Source organism: Notothenia coriiceps, unplaced genomic scaffold, assembly GCF_000735185.1.
Source record: "Notothenia coriiceps isolate Sejong01 unplaced genomic scaffold, NC01 NC01_scaffold00000282, whole genome shotgun sequence".
Classification (NCBI taxonomy): domain Eukaryota; kingdom Metazoa; phylum Chordata; class Actinopteri; order Perciformes; family Nototheniidae; genus Notothenia; species Notothenia coriiceps.
In genome coordinates this window covers 275,470-303,183 of record NW_011332983.1, presented here as the reverse complement: position 1 = coordinate 303,183, position 27,714 = coordinate 275,470, and the positions used below count along the sequence as shown (strand labels likewise).

The 27,714-nt window shown below is 39.5% G+C and overlaps 3 protein-coding genes across 4 annotated transcripts in view; 2 read left to right on the top strand and 1 right to left on the bottom strand.

Annotated features, from left to right (window-relative positions):
• The window catches only part of cdk4 (cyclin dependent kinase 4), an 11,075-nt gene extending 5,200 nt beyond the window's left edge, over positions 1-5,875 (bottom strand). The window contains exons 1-4 of the mRNA XM_010783349.1: positions 5,630-5,875; positions 1,057-1,290; positions 843-978; positions 562-729 (exon numbers count right to left, since the gene is read on the bottom strand). Of these exons, the coding sequence (XP_010781651.1) occupies positions 562-729; positions 843-978; positions 1,057-1,274 (522 nt within the window). The 5' untranslated portion in view covers positions 1,275-1,290; positions 5,630-5,875. The remainder of the gene's footprint in view (positions 1-561; positions 730-842; positions 979-1,056; positions 1,291-5,629) is intronic.
• A 3,424-nt stretch (positions 5,876-9,299) lies between these two features.
• On the top strand, positions 9,300-15,895 carry marchf9 (membrane-associated ring finger (C3HC4) 9). The gene is made up of 4 exons (XM_010783245.1): positions 9,300-10,454; positions 13,162-13,317; positions 14,131-14,323; positions 15,022-15,895. Exons 1-4 carry the CDS (start codon positions 10,077-10,079, stop codon positions 15,315-15,317), a joined length of 1,023 nt encoding a protein of 340 aa, XP_010781547.1. The 5' UTR covers positions 9,300-10,076; the 3' UTR covers positions 15,318-15,895.
• A 1,227-nt stretch (positions 15,896-17,122) lies between these two features.
• Positions 17,123-26,757, top strand: mettl1 (methyltransferase 1, tRNA methylguanosine). 2 transcript variants are annotated; one of them, XM_010783076.1, is made up of 6 exons: positions 17,123-17,358; positions 17,911-18,038; positions 18,133-18,317; positions 23,238-23,351; positions 25,027-25,128; positions 25,911-26,757. In XM_010783076.1, the coding sequence occupies exons 1-6, from the start codon at positions 17,279-17,281 to the stop codon at positions 26,025-26,027; spliced, it is 726 nt and encodes a 241-aa protein (XP_010781378.1). In that variant the 5' UTR covers positions 17,123-17,278; the 3' UTR covers positions 26,028-26,757. The 2 variants fall into 2 exon arrangements, with proteins under 2 accessions (XP_010781378.1, XP_010781446.1); XM_010783144.1 differs by having other exon boundaries at positions 17,130-17,358; positions 23,280-23,351.
• The last annotated feature ends 957 nt before the right edge of the window (positions 26,758-27,714 follow it).

Sequence of the window (27,714 nt, the reverse complement as noted above, 5' to 3'; positions counted from 1 at the left end):
CTTAATTTATTATGAATATGAAGTTACAAACTGGACTTTGTGTTTGGTGTCAATTAATTAATGTTAGCATGCAAACAGGCTAAGCCAAGAAAGTAAAAGTTAAATAGTACCTGCTGAAAAGGACCATGTAAGCATTGTCATTGTAAATAATTAGCATGCTGAAGTTAACTTTTAGTTTAAGTGCTGCCTCATAGACTCTAGCATGGATGAAGACTCTTAGACTTGTTAAAAGTTTTTCTTAAATGTGAGTTCAACGAAGCTCAAACCAAGACCAGACAGACCAAACATTACATGTATGCTATTTTGATTGGTAGTTCGACTAGTAAGCCAACATGGGAAAGGCTAATGTGAATTTATTGTGTCTGGTAAACTCATGGTTAAGGGTTTAACGACAGACTGTCACATGTTAGACACTGATTGCACTGACAATTAAGTATTTTAAAGCAACTAAGACGAATGGAAGCCAGCAGTTGCCCAAATGGTAAAATAAAATAAACAGTAATATGTTGGAAATGCATACACAAGACATAAAACAATGGTGTGGTCCAGGTGAGTTCTTACCACAGGAGTGAGGGCCATGTGGCAGCTGTAGATCCTGGCCAGTCCGAAGTCAGCCAGCTTCACCTGGCCCTGGCTGGTTACCAGAATATTCTCTGGCTTCAGGTCTCTGTGCATCACACGGTTAGAGTGAAGGAATGCAAGACCGCACATCAACTGCCTCATCAGGTCCTGCAGAAACACATAAAGGAATATTTTGACCAGCACTACATTCCAACAGAACCTGCTTTAAAAGATAGTTAAAAGACCCTTAAAAAAAAGGAAGATACTGCTTCAGTTCTCACTTGAATGCGCCCGGGGGCTAACCCTGCATCTGGGGCTCTCTCCAGGTACGTCTTGAGGTCTTGGTCCACATGTTCAAACACCAGAGTGACTTTAGTCTCCTGGTCCGACCTCTGGGTGGCACACACATCCATCAGCCTGTCATCAGAATACAACTTGTGTGAGAGGTGTTCACAGTGAACTGTAGCCAACACAACACTTTTATAGTCTTCTTACCTGACTACATTTGGGTGGTCAAACTGCTCCAGCCTTTTCAGCAGAGCCACCTCTCTGACGGTGGAGATCGGGAGGCCATTTTGGTCTGTCTGTACCCGCACGCTCTTCAGAGCCACAAACTGCCCGCTCTCTGTATCTCGGGCCTTGTAGACCGTCCCGTAAGCCCCGCCTCCGATCTCTGCCACGGGTTCATACTGGAGACTGGTGCCGTGAGCCATCGCCAAGATCAACTGACTAGGTATGAGACAAAAGGTATGACACAGATCAGATGCAAAAAGTATAAATGACATTATTGCGATAATTAGATAATGAAAGTAATCACACCCTGAAAATAGACAGTATAAACTTAGTATGCCTTTTTAACTTTGAAATGTTAATAACAATTTTAACAATGAAGAAGTTCAAATCCGAGTGTGTGAACAACTCTCCCTAAAAAAAACTAGGAAGCAGTGTATGTCAAATATCACACCAATATGCAGCAGGAGCTATTTTTCCTGAACGTACTGGAAATAAAGCAGGGACTAAATGGGAAACCTTATACACATATCTTTAGAATATAAATATTATGCTCTACAAAAGGGGACATGATTTGTTTTTCCACTTTAGTAATTCCATTAGTTATCACTGTTATTCCAGGGTGTCCACCAGTGTGTAGTGAGCAGAGCTGTGTACAGCGGAGGCATGCTGTACGAAAACAACCTGCTGAATGTGCAAAGGAGCGGAGTAGGCCTTTTTGGTTGTGTGCAGAATGTGCAACATAAGCAACTATTGTTGACTGAAAAACTGTTTAAAGAAAACATATCTTAAATATAAATGTCTATTGCAGAAAAACAAATCAAGGTACAGTAATCCTCTGATGAAATCTGATGTTGGTATAAAGCAGCGCTGCTCACTGATTTACCACATTACCTTGGACAACAATATGACATGTGATGATAACATTAAGTCTCTATGAGTCTGATGGGAATCAAAACAATAAAGCAGAGGACTGTAAAACCAAATCAATGATGCTAAAACGCTCTGTAGAGATGAGGGAAATGTGTCGTACTTATTCACAGAACATTCTTTTGACCTGTTGCCGATTTAAAAACATTGATTCATGCAGCTTTGACTTGGAGGTGAGGAGGGCTTGATTCACACAAGGGTTGCACATATATAATATGTTTTCAAGCTTTCTGGCAGCAGGAGTGAAATAAGCGTTTTATCTAAAGAGCACTCCAGGTACTTTGGGTGCAGAGTGCTGAAAAGTGTGACATGTTTTTTGATGTATCCAAAGAGCAATTTATCAGTGCTCTTCTAGAGTACCTGACCTCTGGAAAAAAGTCAAATGACGCACTGATGGGATTCTGCTTTAAAGCAAAAACACATGACGCAAGACTGTTGGTCTCCACTCTGCCAGCACAGGAAGCACCTTCAACCACCCAGCCCGAAAAAGCATAACTTTCCCCTTCACCAAGTCCATCCATCCGCACACAACCACAGAGCCCCATCCCACTCCTTCCTTTTCTTTGTTCAAGCCTCGACCCACAGTGTACCCCTTCCACCTACTTAAGAATGACGCCTGCCACCTTCATATTGTACTGTCTGTGCCGTTTAATGGCCCAGGTCCCCCTCTGCTTCTTCCTGCTGTTTTTATTGCTTTCTACTACAGTTATTGGGATCCGGAGGTTTGGTACTAAGGTCAAAATGTTAGGGCTCATTATTCTAAGGAAAGAGTAGAGCAGCATCATTATAATATTCTTCACCCTGACCCTCCTCTCAGGTAAAGCTGCCCAAATAGGCAAAAAATGATAAACAGGATTATGTACAATCTTTTTGTATGTTGCCCTTTCAAATTACAATAAACAAAGCACTGATTTACCCTTTCATGTTTTCCTTCTGAATCTAAAAATAGCCCTTAAAAATACGTTTCTTCTCCCTCTGTATTCAGTTTTTGTTTTTCCCCTTTTGCTCTCTGTTGTTTATTAGTCAACACAAGATTATGTGTGAGCGGAACACATATTACAGTAAATCCTATTTAGTTTATAGTAGTATTTGAAAATGCTGATTAAGATGTGATCAATTGTGGAGCACTACTCTTACTCCCATCACATTCGGCAAATTGGCATCCCTTACTGCTTATTGACTTTCAGTAAACACTTTTTTTTTCTTAATATGAATGGTAACAATAAGAATAAAAAAGTGAGGGCGGTAAAAGTTTCAGTGTCATGCTGTGTCAGACATCAAATATGAGCACACAGGGGATTTGTTAGGGCGGATAAAGTGCAAAAAAAAAGTGAAGTAGAGCTGTAGTTAAAATTGTTTCTGTAGGGCAGAGTGAGAAAAGACAGCAACAAAAGAAGAAGAAACACAATCCACTGAAAGCCGAACACTTCAACAAGGAATTCATTCTCTTCCGTTGTAAACCAGTCCCTTCATTTTCCAAAGCCGGCTCTGCAAAATGTATTATTAATAGCTGTAGAAAAAAACATTGCCAGCATGAGACAGCATGTTTGGCGAGTTAATGTTTACACGGTTGCTTCATGAGCCTGGAGAAAAGAAACAGAGAAATGCAGAGTTTAAGCTTAATGTAGAAATGCTGTACATGTGCTTCTTTGTGGGCACATTAAAAATAAATCTAGATTTTCTTCCTTTTGGATCTTTATCAAAATCCTACCCTAGCTGAGCTCATTTATTCTACAAACCATGTATTACCCAACAGGTACATATAGGGTTAATTATATCTATATGCATATTTATTATAGTGCCACAATGGTGCTTATAACTCAATATAAATCATATACTGGTGGAAGTGAACATAATGTTGTCCAAGAGCTTAAACCTAGTATAGCCAATGTGCTTGTAGATTCAGATAAACCACAATTGTTGAATTGGCCAATATAAAATATTAATAAGAGGAAGAGATGTTGCATCACGCACGTTGAACACACCACGTTTTTTCCTCTAATGCAAAGACAGTTGAGTAAAAGTGTCTGCGGAAAAGAACCTGCATGCCTTCCTGTGCATCTGCAAGAAATATAAATACCTGTTAAAGTTATTGATATCAGAACTGAATTAGGAAAAATACACAGCATATAAATGTACTTCTAATTCAGTTGAATTAGCAATATAAATATGGTTCAACTTATTTATAGTAATGCAGCATTTATATAAAATAAAATGTGCAATGATTAAGGACAACTGGCCAAAATGCTTAACAACATTTTTGGAGCAACAAATTAGACAAACAATTAAAACAAGAAATGTATTGTGATCTAGTGGTTACAGGCAAACACAATACGTTTTGCACAGAATGACCAACTGAACAAAAATGGACATTTTGAGAGAAGGATTTAACAAATAATTTCACATTTAGTTATTGTTTCTTTTTTGTAATAAAAGCTTCCCCAATTTGAATACATGTACTAGTAAAATTGGGTCCCATTCCCATTACTACTTAGTATGATGTTACTTAAAAATCATTTAATTGTTATTTTAGTTGCTGAATGAAGGTGATGACGGTGCAACACTACAGTTTCATTCAGAAATCCCCTAGCTATCGCATATTGTTCATATTACGAGCAAACAGAGTGTAACAGATGTTGAATGCCTAAATAAAGCTGTTTTGCAGACTTCCTGTGTTGAGGTATTACTCTGAGACAGTAAAGTAACTAAACACCAAAGCTAGAAAATAAATGTTTACCAGTTAAAAGTTAAATACGGAGATATATATGCCCAATATTGGAAACAAATTGTGATAATTCAAAAATATTTACACAATGAGACATTAGTATGAAAAAGTGAGAACAGGCTGGTTCAGAAGTTTACATGATTATACTATGATGCAGTCTTTTAAACCAGGGAAACACAAAACTATTGATAATCAATATCTAGTCTTGAAGATATTTATATCAGAATACTGCCCAGCCCTGGTCAATACTGCCATTTTGATGTGTGAGTCATGCAGTGTCCATAATGAATATCCAGGCTCTGTGAGGTCTAAATGCCAAGCATCCTCTTGACTACAGGATGTGGTCAGGCTGTACATGGCTTGTCACCCTAAAAACATTTCCTCATTTCCTCCTCAGTGACAGAACAGCAGAGGAAAATTAATTGAGAGGACAGATTTTACAGCTGGAAGGGTCGCTGCTGTCTCACAACAATGACGCCAGCAGCTATCGACCACCAGAAGAGCCTGTCAGTATACAGATTGTCAACTCTAACTTCTCAGCCACATGTTTTAATGTACTTAATCCAGCCGGACATTGGGACCAGTGGGAGGAGGCCGAAACAAGCCAGCACAGACGGAAAGCCCTCGGTCCCGACACGTGGTGCCCCTCCATAGCTCTCCTTTGTTAATTAAACAGCATTAAAAAGTGGAGAAACAACAGGCCACACGGACTTTTTCCCCTCCTCACCTACATGTTCACTGACGTGGCGGAGGAACACAGTAAAAAGTACAGACGGCAGAGACAGATCACCGTCAGCAACTTGCATTTCCACATCTGTACCATATTACATAAACTAGGCTATGTCACACTGTCACACACATGAATCACACTCTTGTAAACGATAGTTCAGATACTTCACATACCTCGGCGCGGTCTTTTCTGCGGCAGGTAGGCTTTACTTTAGCTTTATGAGGAGGACATGCTCACTGTTGTGCCACGTATAATTCCTCCAGAGCGGGTCAGCAGGTCGGGTCCGGGCGGAGGGTTACAGCTCCAGCGGTGGGTCCGATGTGCTGAGGCCAATCAACAGATTAAGATTTCGGCCTCCACTGTTTTCCCTTCCAGTCTGCTGCACTCTTTTTTGGGGTTGTCTCTTCCTGTTGCTTCTGGCAACTCTTCAGGAGGCGGAGCTAAAAATCTTCACCGCATGTCATGTACAAGACCTTAAAGCTCTGCTGTGCCTTATAAAGTTACAAATATCATACAATCTATACTGAAGATTAATTCCATATTAGTGTTGTTAAATGCATATCTTTAAAGATCATGTTGCTGTTTCATTTCCGATTCTAACAATAGGCCAACATACCAGACACGCCTTTTTCTTTAGCCTTCCACAAATGGTATTAGGGAATAAAATCGGTAAAATATAAATAAAATGTCTTAAAAGAAAAAAGAAAAAAAGTACGAAATATATAAGCACAACATGCTGAAGATGAAGAAAATATATTCAAAAGATGATATGCCAACAATAAATTATAATAATAATAATAATAATTTAAAAAAGAATTGAGAGGTGTAAAATGCTATGTGTTTACCGTAACTATTATCACATCTGAACTGAAGTATTTTCCATAAAGTAGCCTACATCTGTACACAGCGGCTAGGTCTATAAGAAGGTTTAATGAGTTGTTGCCTGGCAGCTTTATGGATATTTGGGAGCTGTTTATCTAATAAATTAAACTTAATTTTCATTAGTAAATCAGTAATTGAAATAAAAACATTTATCGGTAGTGGCAATTTCGATGGCTACTGAAAAAAACAGCTATATATAGCACCCATACTTTACTACCAAAAACAGGGATGTGCTATGGTTAGATCTGTTTGCATAGACAACTGAAATACAACTCAAACAATAATACATCTGATTTTAAAATACCTAACAAACAATAATTGACCATGTATCATTCATACATTAAACAGATAAAACAAAGCTACCAAACATACATCTAATAGGAATTCACCACACCCTATACTCGATCCTAGTGTAGCCCTCCCGGAACGATAAACAGGTGTCAGTTTACCCGCGGAATCTTTTAATTGCGCACCCTGGGAGTTGGAGATGGGAGAGCCCAAAGAAGAGCACAGATAAGTGTTTCCACGCTGTTTAATATATTTGTACTTTAACATTAATGCTTACCAAACTGCGTTCAAGATATTTATGCTGTTTATACACCAACCACAACATTTGTGGCTCGGCCATCCAACCACCCGGCATCTAAATGTGAGTTAAGATTGTCTCCAGACATAAAACCATCCAATAAAGTTTCTTAAATGCAACACCTGTCTCATTCTTCTGCATGTGTGCCAATATTCTCCTGCTCAGTCATGCTTTAGTGTTCACAAACTAATATGCAGTGCAACAAAATGCTTCCCCATGAATGAAGCTCTACACACACCTATTGGAGACTGATCACCTAACAGGTAAGTCATAGTTTGTGTTCTGGTGTCCAGCACAACCAAACATCTGTTGGGGTCACAGTCTTTCATTGCTTCTACAGGTTTCCTTCCAGCCTACTGCTTTTGCTACTGTTCCTGATCAATGCTTAGGGGAAAAGGCAGATCTGTCATTTATAGACGTTTAGTCCAGAAATGGGGATGTATCGCAGAGACACTGGCCTGCAGATAGTCTCAGTGACAGGGGAACAAATATGAATTTAGGGCTTTCTGCCCAACCTAGAGAACATGCTGAAGAAACATTCTGCCTCAATTTCTGAAGGAGATTAACAACCTTTTAGTACTTTCTTAGGATTTTCTTTTTCACAGCAGACATGTTGAGTGCATAAAACAAATGTGTTACACATAACATTACCGATGGTTCCATTGAAGTGTCCCAGTAAGTTGTGCATTTAAAAACAAGGAGAGAGCATGCACAATGAAGAGTAAGCAGCTAAATGGAACAAAGCCATTTATTTGTATTTTTTTCACCTGTGGTTTCTTACTATGATGAGTCAGAATTTCTGCTGTGAAAAAGGCTTGATGCTGGTGTTGATGAATTGATGCATGCCTCCTGTGCAGTAATGGAAAGAGAATGTTTCCTACATGAAAGATTCTCACAACAAATTATGCTTTAGTAACTGGTTCATGATTCCTAGAAAGAGACACTGCTGTTTTGTTTGTGTGCTTTACGCACCACAAGCCTGGTATCATGTTTTCTTATATTTCTTACAAGAGAAGGTAGATTTAGAAATGGTAATAGGTTTGGGGGAAGCTATGTATTTTGATGTTGTGGTTCACTGTCCCTGCCCTGTCTTTCAAACTGATATCTGATGTCATTTTACTGCCTCAGCTTACTCAAGCCATCAGACTGCCTCTGGCTCTAATCTTTACACAACATGCCTCGGGCCTCCATTATCATGCAGATGAGGACACACTGCAATCAGTATTCATACAAAGCTGTGATAACTATTGCTGCCTCCAATCATTGCCTTCCCTGCAGCATTGCTGGCTTATGTGATTTCAAAGTCAAGTACTGCACATATAGAATTATGACACAAGTCTTACAGTTTGTTTGAGTATCACATGTTGACGAAATTAAGGATCACTAATCACCTTTTCCTTTATTGTTTGTTACCACACTACCTATTATTATCCAATACAATTCTTGCTGCAACTTGGGCAGCATTTCTCGAAAACAAACAAACAGATAACCTCATTAAATATCACATTGATATTAAAACTAACAACTGCCCTTTCTCCCCATTCATCTTAAAACCGCATGGAATTTTGAAAAGGTTACCAATAGTATTACAAAATAATCTAATATGAACAAAGCCACATAATATTAATAAAAACATCCCTGGTAATTAGATTTACTCGACAATTTCACATGATCAATTTGTATGTGTGTAATTTAAGTCATAAAACGCAAACATTTGCTTTTCTTTGTAGAGGATGATCAGGGAAAGAGTCTCCTTAAAGACAATCAGTCGACGGATGTGTTTTGTTTCTGTGAATGGTGGGCTTATTGTGTGTCCTGCTGTTCAAGGGTCTTTGTTCTGTTCTGAGTGTTATGAAACCATGCAAAAATATGGTCACACACACACACACATACACATACACACACACACACACACACACACACACACACACACACACACACACACACACACACACACACACACACACACACACACGCACACAGTTGAACAGTTATTGTTTGTCTTTATCCATCAGCCGATTGGGATCAGCACGTGGCCTCCACGTCACATGAACATCAGCACCTCGGACAGCAGCCTCCGTCATTATGAACCTGAACCTCAATCTTTAACATCCTAGAGATCCCGGGGCACATCGCTGCAGCCTCAGTCATAAACTGTATAATAAAGTGCAGCCTGCCACGTGGAGAGGCATCTTATTGTCACAATGATTAATGGAGGCCTTGAGTATATTTGGTGAAGATTTGATGATGATGTGCGATTGTTTTTAACTACCCGGAAGGGACGTTTGCAGTCTGCTCTCGGCTCATTTTACGTTTGCAGGATCTGACACCCTCTCCCTCCTCCTGCTGTGTGGCGCAGAGATGGAGGGAGACGAACAGAAAACTGTGAGTGCAAGTTGTCGGAAAATGGATTATTGTTTTTTGTCTTTTTTCCCTATCCATCTCTAACACGCACCGCTGCTGGATGTTAACGTTGCAACGGACCTGCTTAAGGAGAAAATGTGTGGGTCGATCCTAAAAAGAAAATAAAACAAGGCAACAGCGAAGAAGGACTCCCGTGAAATAATGGATGCCACCACGAGACAACAAAGAATGCACGCTTGTCACCTCGTGGATTTCATATATCCTGTATAAATAGAGAGTCCAACATATTAATCGGCTTTGACTTCATTTTAATAGGATTTAATATCAACCCCCCTTCACACACCCTCGCTGTTTTTTGCCTGAGGAAGAAACGACATCAACATTTTTGCCATATGCTCATTTAAAAACATCAAGAAAACACTAGGACAGTCTAACAATGAAGAACCGGACTGAACATGTAGGCATAGGAGGATGATGTTGTTGGACACTTCTGACTTTAATGCTGGTGCATCACAGTGCGTGGCTCGCAGCCTTCATTGGCTGTATCCATGATAAATAATGCTTCCCCATTGGCTGGATAGCGGTGCACATGCTATAACAACAGGATATGCAAAGAGCTATGGGCTGATCTAATAGCCTATCATATTTCCAGCACGCTTTTTTGACCGAGATCTGTATTTTATTTAATAGGATGTGAACTGCCTACTTGAATCAAATGGTTCGGATGCCATAATAATAATAATATTAGCCTAATAATAACCCTAATAATAATAGGCCTAATAATAATAATGATAATTTATAATGGACCTGCCACAGTGAAGCTGAAGGCTGTTTTTATCTCACGGATGTTTTTCAATGAACTCAAAGTGTTGTTACTGATGCGCTCTGGATCAAGCAGGAGGACTGACACACACCCGGACACACGCACCGGGATGCGAGGGCTCGCCATAGGAGGCTGTGGCTGGCCGCCTCTGAGCTGCTCTCACCGGGACGATGAGGAGGAATATTACGGCTCGGAGTCCCGGCCACGCAGCCTGGCAGTGGAGGACACGGAGGAAGACAAACCCGAGGGAGGAGCAGGCCTGGACGCCGCTTCCCTGCCGAGCCTCTCGGAGAGCGGGACGCGGTCACCGCAGTGCCGGATCTGCTTCCAGGGCCCGGAGAAGGTATATTATATAATACAGGTATCACTGTGGGTTCCTGTGCTTTAAGGGGGTCAGGTAGGCCAGTGGTTCTCAAACTTTTTCCAACCAATGACCACCATTTGATCCAGTTCCAGGGATCAAATGGCGGTCCCTGAACTGGACCTTTATATTTTTGTTTTTAGATGTTTTGTTACAGAACATACCCATGACCAAAATAGTGTACATTTTGTCATGGTGTAGCCGACGAGGGCCAGGCTGAGAAAGTACATTCAAATGTCAATATTTTTTAAGGCGTTAGGAAAAACTCCAGCAAATCAGTGTTGTTTTTCATTAAGTCCGGAGGCTTGCACAGGAAGATTTTTTCTTCAAAATGTTCGAAGTGAAAGATGTATCACGCTATGTGGAATGGGATGAGAAACGTCTGTGCTTTAGAAAAAATAATACTAAGACTCCATAGTTAAAACCACTACTGCAAACTTTAGTACCGATCCAGTCTTTTTTCTTCAACTTTGACTATTCCGAAATTATTCAGCCATGCCCTCAGGGTTAGCTTTTAGTCATGATAACAAGCAAACTGCATATGTGGGTGTAAAAATACTGCTTTTAGTGGTGCAGACAAATTCAGTTTTAAAAACACATTTCACATCAATACCAAACTGTTTCAAATACCCCTCATCAAGTCTGCTCTGATGCAAAGAAAAAAGCAATTAAGATATCCAAAAGTGATCTGAAAATAGCATTGGGCAGAGGGCATCAGTTAGGTTGGATAGAAGCAGGAGGAGCTTTTTATTTACCATGTGATCCTGTGAATTCCTCGCATTAATAGATTCAGCATCTGATCTTCAAAATTAGGCTCCTTTAAAAAAACACAGCGAAGAAAGTTTCAGAGAAAGATTCTTCGACATTAAAGACATTAATACTCATTATAATTCGAGGGATATGAGTTAGTATGAGTTATTAATAACTGGCTGCAGGACTCTTGCATAGAACACATTATCACAGGGATCAAACCTTTGATCATTTCTTTATGCTTTAGGCAGGTCACACAAAGTGCAGCTCAAGTCTCCTCCACTCACATGAATACAAACTGAGGGGATGGATGCAGAGAAAGTTAAAACATTTAAAAAAAGCTCACGTCAAACGTGAAAGTCTGAGCGCGTCAAATCTTGCGAATGATATCAACCTTGAAGATAGAGACTTTGCTAGAGGTCTCAGAAAGATTTGTTTCCCCTCTAGATATCCAACTAATTAAAGGCCTAGCACATCACCTGGAGTCAGACAGAACATAATGTGAGATGTGCGAGAGTGTTGTCAGTCCGAGGGCCTTGGGGAGTCTGGTACTGACAGCACAAACCTGCACCAGATGTCCTGTGATTTCTTCTGAGACTACAGGAAAGTGACACAAGAGAAGGAAACTTTCGGGATAAAGGCATTAATCAAAATGTATCAAATCCAACCAAAACCACAAACTCTCATCCTATTACATTTTGATTTGTTAAACACGTCTGGTTAGGTGATATCCTCTTAACACATCAACCCCTGAACGTTTCCTTTCAGTCAGCACATGACTATAGTGCATGATGCTTGAAACATCTTCGCAGTAATGAGGCGAAGTCTATCTTCATTACCACAATTAGTCATATTGAATGGGGGATCAACTGTCTTATGTCTTAAACATATTTAAGGACCATCTATCCATCGTTATCTCCTTATACGCAATCGGGTTGCTTAGGAAGCAGTTTCAGAGGGCCCCAAACCTCCTTTTCCTGGCCACATCAACCAGCTCTGACTGGGCATCACCCATGCTTCATGTGAGAGAACGAAGATGGACTGATGGAGCTTTCCAAATACAACATTGGAGACCAAAATTGGACATTGACTGTCAATAAATCATTCTATTACTTACACCATAATCAACTTAAAGGTGGGGCATGTAATTTATTTCAGAAACACTTTTTGTTATATTCCATGGAATGCTCTTAACATCCCGATAGCAATGAATATATTAAATGCTTTGACAATAAATACATAAAAAAATGTGATCTGTGGAAGCCGTGGCGCTGCGAAAAAACACGACCAATCATTTCAGCCGGCCCGGCTAAAATAACTGGATGGCCTACCTGCCTGTCAGCCTTCCATCTGTGCACAAACTTATCTCGTGTCCTCATTGGTCATGTGTGCGTTCGTGTGTGTTGGAGGAGGGGCTCTGTAAGGAAGTCTAAAGGAAGAGGCAGATTTTTTCCGGTTGTGTACTTTCAAATTCTAGCGCACTCGAGCTGGTTTCTCCAAATTACCTACCCCACCTTTAACTCAAAATACCCACAATACCCAAAATACTACGAAAACACAATTTGCATAATTCAAAGACAGTTCAGCTTCTCTGAAGCTTTAACTTCCTAGACATTATAATACCATTTGCATACATACATTATAGTTTTATATTGATTATATCGGTGCTTGCATCAAGCTATACAATTTTTTTATTTAACCCCATTGGCCAGTTTCATGAGAGGAACAACCCTGAACACCCTTAAACAACACCATGCCTAGTAGATAACAATGTGACAGCAACAATATAGGGGAAGGGAGGCAAGTTGTTCTCTTAATGCTGAATGCCTTTATTTGTTCTGTCATCTTCACCAAATTAGATCTTGTAACAGGCAGATTCAATAACATCCAGCAGCCTCTGCTCAGTGTTTCTCATGCAGCTGCTGTGTGTGTCCTGCAGGGGGAGTTGTTGAGCCCTTGTCGCTGTAACGGCTCTGTACGCTGCACTCACCAGTCCTGCCTTATCCGCTGGATCAGCGAGAGAGGCTCCTGGAGCTGCGAGATCTGCTACTTCAAGTTCGAGGTCCTGGCCATCAGCACCAAAAACCCTCTGCAGGTACAGTCACACACACTCTCTGTCTCTCTCTCCTCAGCTTTATGATGAAAACTCTCTTACATGGCCCATGTAACATGGGTATAACTTGTAAAGGAGATGAATGCAATCCTTGACATTAGACTGCCAGACTATAAGGCAACAAGTAATGCACACACTTCACATTGCAATATTTGATTAAGGGAAGGGTGAACAAGCTAGTGATCAAATTAGTGGACATTGATTAGATCAATGTAATGGCACACAGCAGAGGCCATGCAGTGTTTACACTACCAAAATCACACGTTTTGGACAGATGCTGTCTACCTGCACTTATTCATAACATAAGACACACTGCAGATAAGAGTATCGCTATTTACACAGAGCTATTTATACCGTTTTTTTGCAGACAATGGCACATATTTTAACCAGACGAGCAGACAGTATAACCAAATGTCGTCAGCCTCTGAATGCTAGAACAGAGATATTATCTATATTATATATTTTGATATTTAGAAATATGGCTTCTTTTATGTACTTTTTCTATATACTTCTCTCTTTCAAGTATATTGGAATGTTAATCGTTTGTGAATGTTTTATCACTCTGGTGTTATGAATTTACCACATATGCCATCATAGATTGTATTTGCTTTGTTAGTGTGCTTTATGTAGAAATACGGGTGTTCTTTTCCATTTTGAAGCATGCATGTGTTAACTTTTTCATTACAGAAACTGAGAAACCTTGCATCATTACAGGGTCTTACATAATTAAGAAACATTTTGATATGTACATCTACAGTTCAGGTACATGTTTGGGTCTCATTCTGTCTTTCCTAGTGGCAGGCCCTCTCTCTGACTGTGATTGAGAAGGTGCAGATTGCGGCCATGATCCTGGGCTCTTTGTTCCTCATCGCCAGCATCTCCTGGTTGGTGTGGTCCTCTCTCAGCCCTTCAGCCAAATGGCAGCGGCAGGATCTCCTCTTCCAGATATGCTACGGCATGTACGGCTTCATGGACATAGTTTGCATCGGTAAGACTCAAACCTCTGTCTTCCACTTGCATTATTACCAAGACTACCGCAATACTTTTTAATACCAAAACTAGCACATTATTCAGTACGCCAAATGTAGTTTTTCCGACACATGGTATTTACATTTGCATACTAGCATGCATACTCTGGCTTTTCTGGACCACTTTGCGCAGAAGATATACAATCAAGAAGGTCAAAGTTTAAGGCAGAAGACCTTTTACCAAAAACCTCATGGCAATGTCGGGAGATCCCAAAAGTTTATAGGCTTTATCTTGCCAGTAATACAAAAGAATAAAATGGTATGACAATCCATCCAATAGTCGAAAGCTGCTGTTATCATTATCTCTTTCTTTTGATCGATTACTTTGCACATTTTATTATAAAGTGCAACAACACAAATAAAATAATGCATTGGTGTTGCATTACTGTATTTGTTGCGTTCTTTCTCTGCTTTTTTTTTCTTTCCTTGTAAAGGGATTTGAATTGAAACCGTTTTTTTTACCAAACATCGGTCCAAAATACCCACAAACAAGTCTATTATATTAAGCTTTGGATTTCAAGATCGTATAGTTCTTATTCACTCTGTACCTTGTGTCCCTTTTCAGTGCTTCCTGATTGTAATTGAACAAACAACTGTTTGTCTATATGTAAGCCTGTTTCCTGCCCTGACCTCCCCCACCCTTTGTCCCAATGCCCAGGCCTTATAATCCATGAAGGATCGTCTGTTTACCGGATCTTTAAACGCTGGCAGGCGGTGAACCAGCAGTGGAAAGTGCTGAACTATGAGAAAGCAAAGGACTTAGGAGACCCCATCAGTTCTTGCAAAGTTCGCGTTGAGAGGAACTCAGACGGCGGACAGAGGGCGAGTCGACATGTCAGGACTATTCTCAACCACCACTGTGGCTACGCCATTTTACACATCCTCAGCCAGTTAAGACCCAACAGCCTGCGCAGAGACAACCATGAGGTGGTGATGAGGGTGACCACAGTATGAGGCCAATGTGCTCCGATGTTTAGGGAGGAGGTCAACGTGTTGATTGGGATTTAATTGTTGTTTTTTAAATCCTTATCTGCCACATAAACACTGACGGTTACTTTTGGTCGCACAGAATCTCCCTGAGCTCAAAGTGGACCATGGGAAATATTTCTGAGATTTGGGCAACGGGAGGGTGTTGCAGTGATTATAAACAAAGACTGTGAAAACATGACAATTAAAAAAGAAAAAGTTTGATTCCTAAAGCTTTCAAAAACAATGTTTACCACCATGACCAATCTCACAAAATGTCATTGAAATATTTATTTCCTTTCCAAAGAAAAAATAAAATGAATGTCATTTCGTTTGATTTGGATTTTACTCTATAATAGAGGGTTTATTGGTGAAAGCGATCGTGCTCCTATCAATATGCTCCTGAGGGTCTGCCATGATTTGACAGATGTTTCACTTGAAGCAGCATCGATGGATCAAACATTAGATAACAAATAAACTCTGAGATACGACACAATTGCTCGAACTTTGAAGTTAAAAGTACAAATCATGTTTTTGTAATAAAGATGTTGTTGATCGCAAAGGAACATTTGTTTTGGTTTCCATTCTTTCATTCATAATGGATAATGGATTTCAGCCGATGTGGTTTGAAAACAAATTTGACACTTGATAAGCGCAGATTGGATTTTCCTGTTGTCTGCATAATCCCTGTAGGAAAAATCTACGGACATGCACACCGGGTTTGACAATTCAAATCAATCCAATATGCTTTATTGGCAGGAATTTAACAAGATAATATTGAATGTTACATGGAAAATATTAAATGTAACAAGGATTAAGTTGAATATACTAAGGAAAATATTGCCAAACTTAATAACAAGGTGTAATTCAAGCTCTTCTTTCTTCCCTGTCAACTATCAAATAAAGATTTGTTAAAAATCTAGGGCTAGCCTGACTGAAGATCCTTTCTCATTTTGTTGGTCTGAAAATGTATACATCTCATAATTTAGCATGTAGAATTACAACGAAATAGAGCACAGTTTGCAGCAGACTGTGTCTGAATATAACATTTTAATACAAATGTATTGGTACTAATTGTAAGTTACAACAAGTGGACGAGAAACGATGAAACAAACGGGCATCAGTTCAAAATAACAATGCGGACCTCCAACTACAGTAGCCTATGTAAACACCCACAACAGTGGCTCCCAACCTGGGGAAGGAAAGGCCTGCAAGATGATGACATTTAGAAAGAAGAAGCTGCTTATAATGAGTTTTTTTTTTTTTACATGTTACCCATGAGATCTATAAAAAAAAAACAATCTGAAAATCTTAAATTACTATTAAACTAAGCCATGTTTGTTTTACTTGGATAACTGAGTTTATTGTACTTTTTTTTACAGCTCCATTTGAAACTATGCCCCTCCTTTTCTGACATCATCAGTGTACTAAATGGAAAGATGTTGATGGCATACATAACAAATGCACTCACACATCAACCTAAAAAAAATTGCATTAGTGTAAATGTACACGCCAACAGCTCTTTTGTAGTTATTCTGTTGTTTTCTTTGCAAAGATTTTGAACTCAATGACAACTGTTGTGACTGTGTGTCAATTTAAACATGTAATAGTGCCGTCGTTCTTTTGATTATTTATTAAATTATAACACATTTTTATTATTATTTTTGTATTTATTTTTTCTCTATTGTTACACTTTTTGCGGTAGCTCCCCTGAAATGTTTGAATGTGTACATTTTGCAGCGTGTAAATTCAACGAATCTGGCAACCCTTAAATGACGCTTTTCGATGACGTCAAAACTCCGCGACTCACAACCAGTGGTGGTAAACCGTCCTTATTATACATCCATGTGGTAAACTCACCAGAAACAAACGTGAATTTCTGTGAATGCATCAACTCTTTTTATTTAGTTTTTCGCTGACAGATTGAACATCTTCTCCATTAATCCACCATGAGTTCCTCCATGCCGCAGAAGCGTTACTACCGGCAGAGAGCCCACTCCAACCCGATGGCTTACCACACGTTCGACTAGTGAGTGATGGACATGTGTTTCAGACTCTGCTGTCTCTCACACTGCCTGCTAAAGTTATGGTTGTCACACTGTGTATTTACACTGAAAGTAAAGATGCTTTTAATGTAACTCTGGTGGTATGTCGCCATGCAAAATACTTGTTTTAGTATCCTTGGATTTCAGATGTTTGCCTGTAGTTTAGCAAATATTTGTTGTCCAGAGGGATGACTGTAAACATCTTGTTTCTTAAAAGACATACATTATAATATGATATAAAACAGAGAAAATCAGTGATTTTCCAAATCTGAGAAGCAACAAATATAACGTTCTGCCATTTTTGCTTGAAATATCGATTATCCTAATGGTTGCCAATCATTTGCCTGTCGTGACATTCGTATCCTAATCAATGCAGCTTTAACGATGTCAATGAAAAGTTATATTTAAAAACATCCACTTCCATTATCTTTCTCAAAAAACCCACATGTTCCTCTTGATAATCCACAGAGCACATAGTCCACTATTTTTAACGTTTCTTCTCTATAATATATTTAAAAGTACTACTCTTTGCTCAGTCCAGTGTGTCCTGAGGAGATGAACTGGTCTGAGCTGTATTCAGGCTACTTCGCCGACCACCCCTCTGAGAAAAAGCCCCCCCAGGTTGAGTTTGCAGATATTGGATGTGGATACGGCGGGCTGCTAGGTATATTTGTCACTGATCTGACCACCTTCAGTTTCACAGGTCACAGTTTTGCTCTGTATTGACCATATGTCCTCTTGTCTCTGTCTTCCCTCAGTGGAGTTATCTCCACTTTTCCCTGACAAGCTCATGCTTGGCATGGAGATCAGAGTAAAAGTGTCAGATTATGTTCAGGATCGTATCAAATCCCTACGCACCTCAGAGCTGGGAGGCTACCAGAACATCGCCTGCATTCGCGGCAATGCCATGAAGTACCTGCCCAACTTCTTCTCCAAAGCACAGGTAGGTTTGCTCCTGTGTGTCTGCAGCTGTGTGATGACAAGGGGGGGTTGGACCTGAGATGGTGCAGTTTTAACCCCCTGATAATGTAGCCACTCACTGCTCTTTCCTGAACAAAAATACCCAGCTCTGAAGAACAATTTTTGGTAGATGCATCTTATGTACTTCCCTGTACTTTACACATATGATAACTGATGATACTGCATGGACTATAATTGCATATGGTTACGTACTACATTTGATTAAGGTAAATATATGTATTCATAATGTTTTATGAATCCCGTCAGTCAAAATCTAGTTTATATCTATTCAGAACATCAAGACACTTATAATAATCATAAGTCATATATTTTTATTTTATTGTGAATTGGAAATCATTAGATTAGTTATTGAGTAAAATCTTGAAGGATAATCAATGCAATATGGTTAGCTTCATAATGAGCTATTGATACTCTTTATAGAAAGTATACGAGACTGTATGACAGCTTCCGGTTTTGGACATTCTGGCTACGCAACACTCATTCACCAATGGGTAATGCTTAGATGGATTTGAGGAACTTCCCCTCGATTCCATTGGCTCTAACGGTTAAAAAGAGGTGTCAATCATCAAAATCGACCAGGGGGGGCCATAGATATGGAAAATGACCCCAGAAGTGGGTTTCTTTTTCTAAATCTCTCTAAAAAGGTCAAATTTCACTTGTTTTGCATCAATCTTGATGCAGGGTACTTATTATGTTATAGTTTGGATTCTTAAAGCTTTTAGTCTACTATCCCATCATTCAAGGGTTGTTTTCACTAAAAGTAATTTTTTTTTTTGGACAGACACAATAATTTACATTTTTTTACTATGTTCAATCTGAATTTACTTTAAAGGGGACCTATCATGCAAAATGCACTTTTGTATGTCTTTTATACATGAATATGTGTCCCCGGTGTGTCAGGGAACTCACCAACTGTCAGAAAACACAACCCTCTCTCTTTTCCTCCATACTCTCTAAAAACGGGGCTGCAACGGATCTGATACAGACTGATACAGATTTGAAATTGTTCTGACGTCAGAAAAGGGGTGCTCCGCCTATATGGCCAACTCTCCACCTATCAGGGGAATGAGAGGTTGCGTGGCATGGTAACAGCATGGTAACCCTTTGCAGGGCGGCGTGGTCAGCTGCAGCTCATTTGCCACAGAATCAGCCCTTGTGAAGACAGGGCTGGAATAGAGCAAATAGAGCGAAATGAGGCATGGCTAAAATGCATGTTCTATTTCGTATATGGCTTCGCCCTCTAAGGCTATCGCTATTGGGTAATCCCCCTGCACCCCCGCGCAGCACTGAAACACTTGTAGTCCACGCCCACCCGCAAGGTGGGCCCCACCCTCTGGCCTCCTTCCGGTATAAATAGGAAGGAGGCCCGGCAATCTGCTCCCTCTTTTTTTCAGCAAACCAGCACAGTTANAAGTCGGCACGGCGGCCCACATTAAAATGACTTAGGCCTACCTTTGATGATCAAATCACTTAACACAAAGTCCATCCTCCTGTCCTTTTGGATGAAGCACTTGCGGGTCATGAAGCTGATCCTTTGCCCCTCCAGTTTATCATTGTAACGCAATCTTGAAAATGACTCGGTTAATAATTTCGCAACGATGTCATCACTATCACTGAAGTGAGCCATCATGAACGAATTTATGCTAATCATAAATCTATCCATCATAAATCTATCGATTAGATTTATGATTCGAAAATAATAAAAGTAGGGTAGACATGTGGATATTATCCGGCTGAATAAAACATGCATTTATCTAACAGGTTCGTTTTCCACAGACCTTATTTCCAGCTATTTTCCCAAATCCTATGGAGAAATCTGAGGTTACCTACTGTAGCCCCAGCTTCTATGAGTAAATGGCGCAGCCCTCTAAGGCTATCGCTATTGGGTAATCCCCCTGCGCCCCCGCGCAGCACTGAAACACTTGTAGTCCACGCCCGCCCGCAAGGTGGGCCCGCCCTCAATCTGCTCCCATACAAAATAACTTTTCTTCAGCTATTCGTGGAGCCAGTGGGGCCCAGCGCTTTAGACGGGCTTTTGCGCCATTTTACTCATAGGAAGGGCTGGTAGTTGTCGATAGGTACGGTAAGCCTTTTCCAGTTGCGTATTCTCGTGTATATGCTTCGCGCCTCTAAGGCTATCCACCTATTTTGGGTTTAAGGGCGAAGCATGCATGTTATCTGCGCCCACTGGGTCCTTCCCGACACTAGAAGCACAGATACATACCTTGCTCAAATAACACCCCATCCGATGTGCATGGTTAATGGAGCCAGATCACCAGGGTCGGCTCCAGAAGAAAATCGAGAGATGGGGTGGGAAATTCNTTTTCAAAATACCAAACAGATCTGAGGTTACCTACTGTAGCCCCAGCTTCTATGAGTAAATGGCGCAGCCCTCTAAGGCTATCGCTATTGGGTAATCCCGGGGATTACCCAATAGCGATAGCCTTAGAGGGCTGCGCCATTTACTCATAGAAGCTGGGGCTACAGTAGGTAACCTCAGATCTGTTTGGTATTTTGAAAAAAAACTTCACAGACATGTTTTATATAGGTATGGCCCTACAATATATTGTTCAAATATAGCATGATAGGTCCTCTTTAAAATAAAAAAATTCTATATTGATTCTGACTTTTCTACATCCAACTCACAGGTTTATCATTGCTTTGAGAAAAAAGATGATTAATTTACCCCTTTTTAGAAGTGAAGATATAGTAAATTGTTCTGGGAATGTCATTTTTGAGCCTGAGGCCTGAAAAACAGGCTCGGGGCTCAACTAGGTCATACATGAAGCACGGCTCTTCAGTTTGTTCACTAGCTTGCGTTACGTGATGACAGCTATGTCATATACGGTGTGTTTGACCAAGGTGTGTTGTATGAACAGTATGTCAGCACTTCTCTATAAACTATATCTGGGTGGCTAGATAGAAATAGCTTGGTGCACAAATGTTTATTAACTTCTACTAGAATGGTGCATTGCAGACCTACAACAAGGCAAATGCTGCATTTAGTACATTCTCCACGGACGGTCCCATCTCCTGAGTTGAGAGTATTTCTTCAGACTTGTGTGTTCATGACTGCAAAGTTGGAATGTGGAAACAAAATTGACGATACAAAGAAGATCTTTAAACAACATGGTTGTTATCCAACTTGTTGTTCCTGCTTGAGAGGGCGTTAACATGAATATTCCCAGTTGTGAAATAATTTTTCAGAATATCTCACAATGATAAGATATGATTTGTGTATCTGAACTGTGTCTCTGAACCGCTCCAACGATTTTGAGGTTGTTCCTTGGCCCACACTTTTACTTATTTTCGTGAAAATCTGGTCAGCAGTTTTTCTGTAATCCTGCTGACCTAAGCAGGTCAAACAGACAAAGAAATAGATGGATCAAGCCGAAAGCATAACCTCACCTGCGGATAAAATCACACATATGATGTTTATTGTTACTGAAATGGAGCTTATACATAAGCCCCCCCTGAGGGGTCTATTACAGCGCCTCAGACGTGTCCTTTAATAACCTTAAATAAAGCTGACAGCCTTTTCCCAATGCTGCCAGGGTAATAAGAATATGTTTTCTATCGACAAATAATTACTTTCCTCATGTTCAAAAAATATGGACGGAATGAATTTATGCGCATTGCTCCTTAAATCCAGGATTTCAGTACAATAGGCTTATTGACTGACACGCACGGCACTATAGAGCAGTGCAAAAACGCCATTTATCCGTTCCAATTAGCCGCAGTAATCTATGACTTGTTGGAGGGCGCATTAGGTTACTCACAGTGGGCTTAGTGTACCAGGTTACATTTAGGTACCCTGGGTAGAAAAAAACCTCAAATGCCCTGAGCAATAATAACAAAGAAATGAAAATAAGGGAGAAAATGCTGTAACACTGACTCATTTATGGAACACAAATGATATAGGTTATTCATCTATAAACGCAAACATTGATTCAATATTTTTATTATGATTGTATATACTATAACTTTAAACATTATGAATATTATATCTTCAGCCTCAGTTGAGGCTTTTTCTTTTAAGCTGAGGCTGAAAGTGTCTCAGAGAAACTCGGCCCATTTAAGGAATTGCTTTTCCTTGGCCTTGCAATATTGTTCTTTATTTAGTATACACTCCCTTCAGCCTGCTCAAAACTTGAATATCTTTGACTTGCATTAGCCTAGAAAATGTTTTTGGCAGCCGTTTACTTTACTATTATTGCCTTCCTTGCTTGTGATTAGAATAAAAAAGTTAGGACTCCTAGAATCACCCGGACAAATGTTCAAAATGTAGACCCAATCCTTCCCATGTGTTTCAAGTGTTTTCACGTGCAACATGTGTTTCAAGTGTTGAAACTGCAAATTCTGGGACTGTTTTTTTCCATCTTCTTAGTAAGTTCTGTAACCAGAAATGTGTTAAGGTTTTTCCATCTTAAATCCCCAGTGAAGTGGCCCCTGAGGCTGCAGCAGTCCCTAGTGATTATCCCCACATCTTTCTGTCTATACCTGCCATTATTTATTTTAACTAATAAAAAGTGTTAGTGGAATGGTTTTTAATGTATCAGCCAGACAGGGATCAATGGAGCCTTCACTTGTGCACTAAATACATGGGGAACGGTATGAGGGGGGGTGGGGGCGATTTCAAGAAGGGAAATTCCAGTTTTGCCATCAGTGGTGCTTTTAACACCCACCACGAAATGTTACGGGGGGGGGGATATTTAAGTTAAGATGACAATCGCACGTCTAAAAACCATATTATTAAATTGAATGAAAATAGAAGGTCTTATTTTTATCTCATGCGTGAGAAGGACTAGATTGTGAAATTACCTGTTTGTTTTAATTGTGCTTATGTTACCGTTTCCGGCCCACTTTCTTTTGTGTTTTTCAGCTGAGTAAGATGTTTTTCCTCTTCCCTGACCCTCACTTTAAGAAGACCAAGCACAAGTGGAGGATTATCAGTCCAACGCTACTGGCAGAGTACGCCTACACGCTGAGAGTCGGGGTATGTACATAAGTAAGACTTGTTGCACCTAGTTTTGAAAACAATGAGTCTTTCAACAGAGGTTTCATCTGCATTAACTCAATTGTTGAGGTCATTTAAGCACATATGAACTGGCTTCGGCTTCTCAAGTAGAGGAATGTCACATTGTAGCACGAGGACATTTTGTAGTAGACTTTTTATTGACTGTTTAAACAGTTGATCTAAAAAGAAACATATTTTAAGTATGTTTAATAAGTATATTTACAACCACAGTGCCTATGTTAATTGTAATAAAGGAACGTGTCACCCACACTGAAAAAAGTTAACCGTTGACTTTAATTAAATATATTACGTCAACAAATATCACATTACTGTAATAGGTTAATTGAAAGCAATAATATTAAGTTGAACCTAATGTGTTTTATTTAAACTTGATATTATTGCTTTCAACTAACCTAATACAGTTATGTGAAGTCTGTTGACATAATACATTTAATTAAAGTCAACGTTTCACTTTTTTCAGTGCGGTGTAACACGAGGGCGTCATTATTAATTATTGGTCCACAATGGATCTCTATGACACACAAGAATAAGAATCATCAGACTACACAGAAAATACTCGTCAGTGTCCATGCATTCAGTGAAATAAATAGTTTGAAACGTTGTGGTCTGCAAATGGCTGACGTCAGCACAGAGCCTTCTGCCTGACGGAGCGCTCGGAGCTACAGTGGGACACTCAAACAAGACGAGCACTGATGGAGGTTTTTTGGGAACAATGGAGGGCTTGTGTCTAAATGTGGCTTTATCGTTTTTTTCCTCACGTGTGTCTTAGTGTGTGCCTCTGTGTGTACAGTAGTGTATGTGTGAGTGAAAGCTCTACAATGGCCTTCAGCATTGGCACCCTGCCAAAACTGCTGGTGGGTGGGAAGGCTGTCAAGATAATGCTCATTGCAGGCAGTTTGATACCAAAATGAACCCCTATTAAAGATAAAGCTTATTGTTATTTTTGTATTATTCACCCTAAAGTGCTCGCCTCCATGTAACTATGCCAGAGTTAGCTTATAAACTAATTCTTATCTGTAGTCCTTGGGAAACTTATACAAATAGTGGTCTATCAATGCAATACGGCGCAAATACAGAAATACACCATAAGACAATAAAATGCAAAGATACATTACGAAACTTGCTTGCTATCTGTAAGTAAGTGAAATTAGGAACTATTTGGGGAATCTGACTACACCTGAAACAGTTATCAGCTCTGATTCACATTAATCTGAACATGCACACAGTCTCTAATCCATTCTTCTCTGAAACAAAACCTGTGTGTGCCAAAAATGATCTTGTGTGGAAATCTGTGCCAATTTTTCTTAGAAATCCCTGTTCTTGTAATGTTATCTGTCCAACTCCAGGTTAAACCACAGTGACATAGGTGATTAACCTCTGTGCTGTCTGTAGGTTATTTTTATCTTTTTTTTGTATGAACCATCGCTAAGCACAGGTGATGTTAGCACTAGATTCAATGATGAAATGTTGGAACGATTAAAACAGAATAAATCCTTTTTTTTAAATAAATGCCATGGGTTTATTTGGGTGATTGATAAAAGAATGTCTATTTAGCCACCTGTGACGCTTATTTAACGATTCCTTTTCCCAGAACTGTGTTAATAACCTCCCTGTGTTTGTCTGATCATGTTAGGGTTTGGTGTACACCATGACAGATGTGGAGGAAGTGCACCTCTGGATGGTGAAGCACTTCAGTGAACATCCACTGTTCAAACGTGTCCTTGATGAAGAATTGGTACGTTTCCATCCCTCTGTAACCCTCTGAATGACTGACTCCAATATGATTATCGGATTTAGAATCAGAAATCCTTTTTTGTCTCGCAAAAGGCACATTTACATTATTACAACAGCCGATAGTGCAGGTAAAGTGAGGACAAATATAAAGAAATGGCTAAGTATGCACACGTTATTAATAACACAATAAGAAATAAAAAGTACACCATGGTAAAAAAAAAGAAGCAGTATATTTGTTCTTAAGAAAAGTGACCATATTAAATAAGAGCTAACTGTAAGCCAATCGTAAATGCACTGAGAGTAAAAAATATGGTGTGAAATTGAAGGAGGGTATTTTTAGATTAGCCCCATTCTTAGCCTTGATATCACAACCGATGAATGGCCTAAATTAACCACTTTGAATCTGTTACTTATATGTGGCAGTTTGTTTAAAAGAGTAGGCAGACAAAAGCAAAACATGTGTGGCTCCATTCACAGGAAAGGTTTGTCATTTTATGAAAACCTTTATTCATTCCTCGCCATAAACAAGTTTTCGATGACCTAGTGGGCACTCCATATTTATTGTATAGGAGCAACCTTCTCGCCAACTCTTTTCAAGAAAGCTAATAAGTGTTTTCCAAAATGTACTAATCCTTTTCACTTTTCCATCAATGACTCAAATTAAGAGCTATAATGATTTTTAAATGAATGAACAGTGAATGATCTCTGTAAAGATTTTAGTTTCAGTGAGTTTATCTGCTCCTGCAGTCCTTAATGTATTTGTGTTAAATCTTATTTTGACAGGTCGGTGATGTCATCATAAGTCGTTTGGGTACCTGCACAGAGGAAGGAAAGAAAGTGCAGAGAAATGGAGGGAAAAACTTCCTTGCAGTTTTCCGGAGGATCGAGGATTTAAACTAAGGCAGTGTGGACATGCAATGAACTGAAATAATAGTCTTACATCTGCACACAACGGCTGTGGCTCACCCCCTCACCCCCCAGCACATGAACATGAACATGGAGGATTTTTATTTTTCCTGGTATCATTGGTCAAATATTTACATAATTACCCAATAAATGGTTTGAGGTTTTTTTTTTTACCAATTAATTCCTCAGCTCACGAATGAAGACGCACGAGAAGTTAATCACAAAAGCATCCGAATGCATCTGTGAAGTGTTTTGTATCACTTTTAAAAAAATAATTTTAAATGATTTACTTCGATTGCAAAGAGTTGCTTTGGATTTCCTGTAAAACTGTACTTCTTTTCAGTAAAAAAAAAAGAAAATCAGTGTTGGGTTTGGTTCATTGTGATCAGCACTTGTAAGGGCTAAGAGGACCATGCGATCAAATTTGATCAATTGGTCGAAAGCTGTTTTTTTTGGTTACCGTTCTCAAAAAAAGGATTAAGAGCAACAGCCTGCATAGTGAATATGCTATATTTGAAGAGGTTTTACTGCTGAATTTTTTTTTAAATAACATAAACATTTTCATGTGATTATATAACATTGTTATTGGCTTTGCATTGTTAACTTGCATTATTGGTGGTGGGGAATCTGAAATGGATTAGACTGTTTGCCAATAATCAACATCCTGCTTGTTTGTCTGCTTTATAAAAAATAAACCGGCATGCTGCAGCAGGTTCGGTGACACATGAACGCAGCATAGAGCTTACTCATTTTTTTTTTTTACTTTGCTGAGGAAAACTTGTTTTAATCAAAACTTAAATCCTCGATTGTTTACCAGATTTCTCTCTAATGCAATTTAGATTAAATCCACTTTTGAAAACCACAAATTGACCACAACATGGGTTGTCTCTACATGTCAAACGACATCCAAAACAAACCCTATATATATATATATATATATATATAATCTCCATCTACTCTGCTAAACATGTCTGCTGGGCGTCTGTGAAGTCCAAATCCAAGGAATCTAGAACAGAAAAAGTGTTTTTCTGTGCTCATTTTTTGATTGTATTCGTGTATGACAGGTTGGTGTTCCTGTCTGTCAGGAATTTTAGACGGGACAGTGCAGGCCTTCACTGCTGCAGGGGCTGGTGATTAAAAACAGGACAGCACATGCCTCAGTGATGGAAACCCTGACACTTGGAAAACTTGCATGATTGAACGGAAATATTGCTTTCAAACACAACAAATACTTTTTACCATTTTTTTCCCCTGGTATCGATGGAGACATATTTCCATTGTTACCTAAGAATGCTAAGTCATTCTGTCAATAGCTCGCCTTTTTTGACAGCAAACTCTCTGGAACAAACTGTACTAAATCTGCTTTTTATTCAACATCTACTGCACACTGATACCATTACATCACATCCAGCATTCGGTAAAAAAAATTATTGACAGAGCATCTCTAAATATGCAGTAAGCTCCCATTTTTTTTACCCCCCCCCTCTAGACTTTGAGGGGAAAGAACAATTGCTTAAACAAAATTTCTATGAATAAGATATGTGTTTACTGTACAGTATTAGTCATAATATTGGACTTTCTCTGATCAAGAAATAGAGCCTTCCGACTTGTGTCAGAGCTGGACCAAATAATTGAGTCACATGTCTAACAAAGTATTCACAGACGCTGTTACGGTTCGATG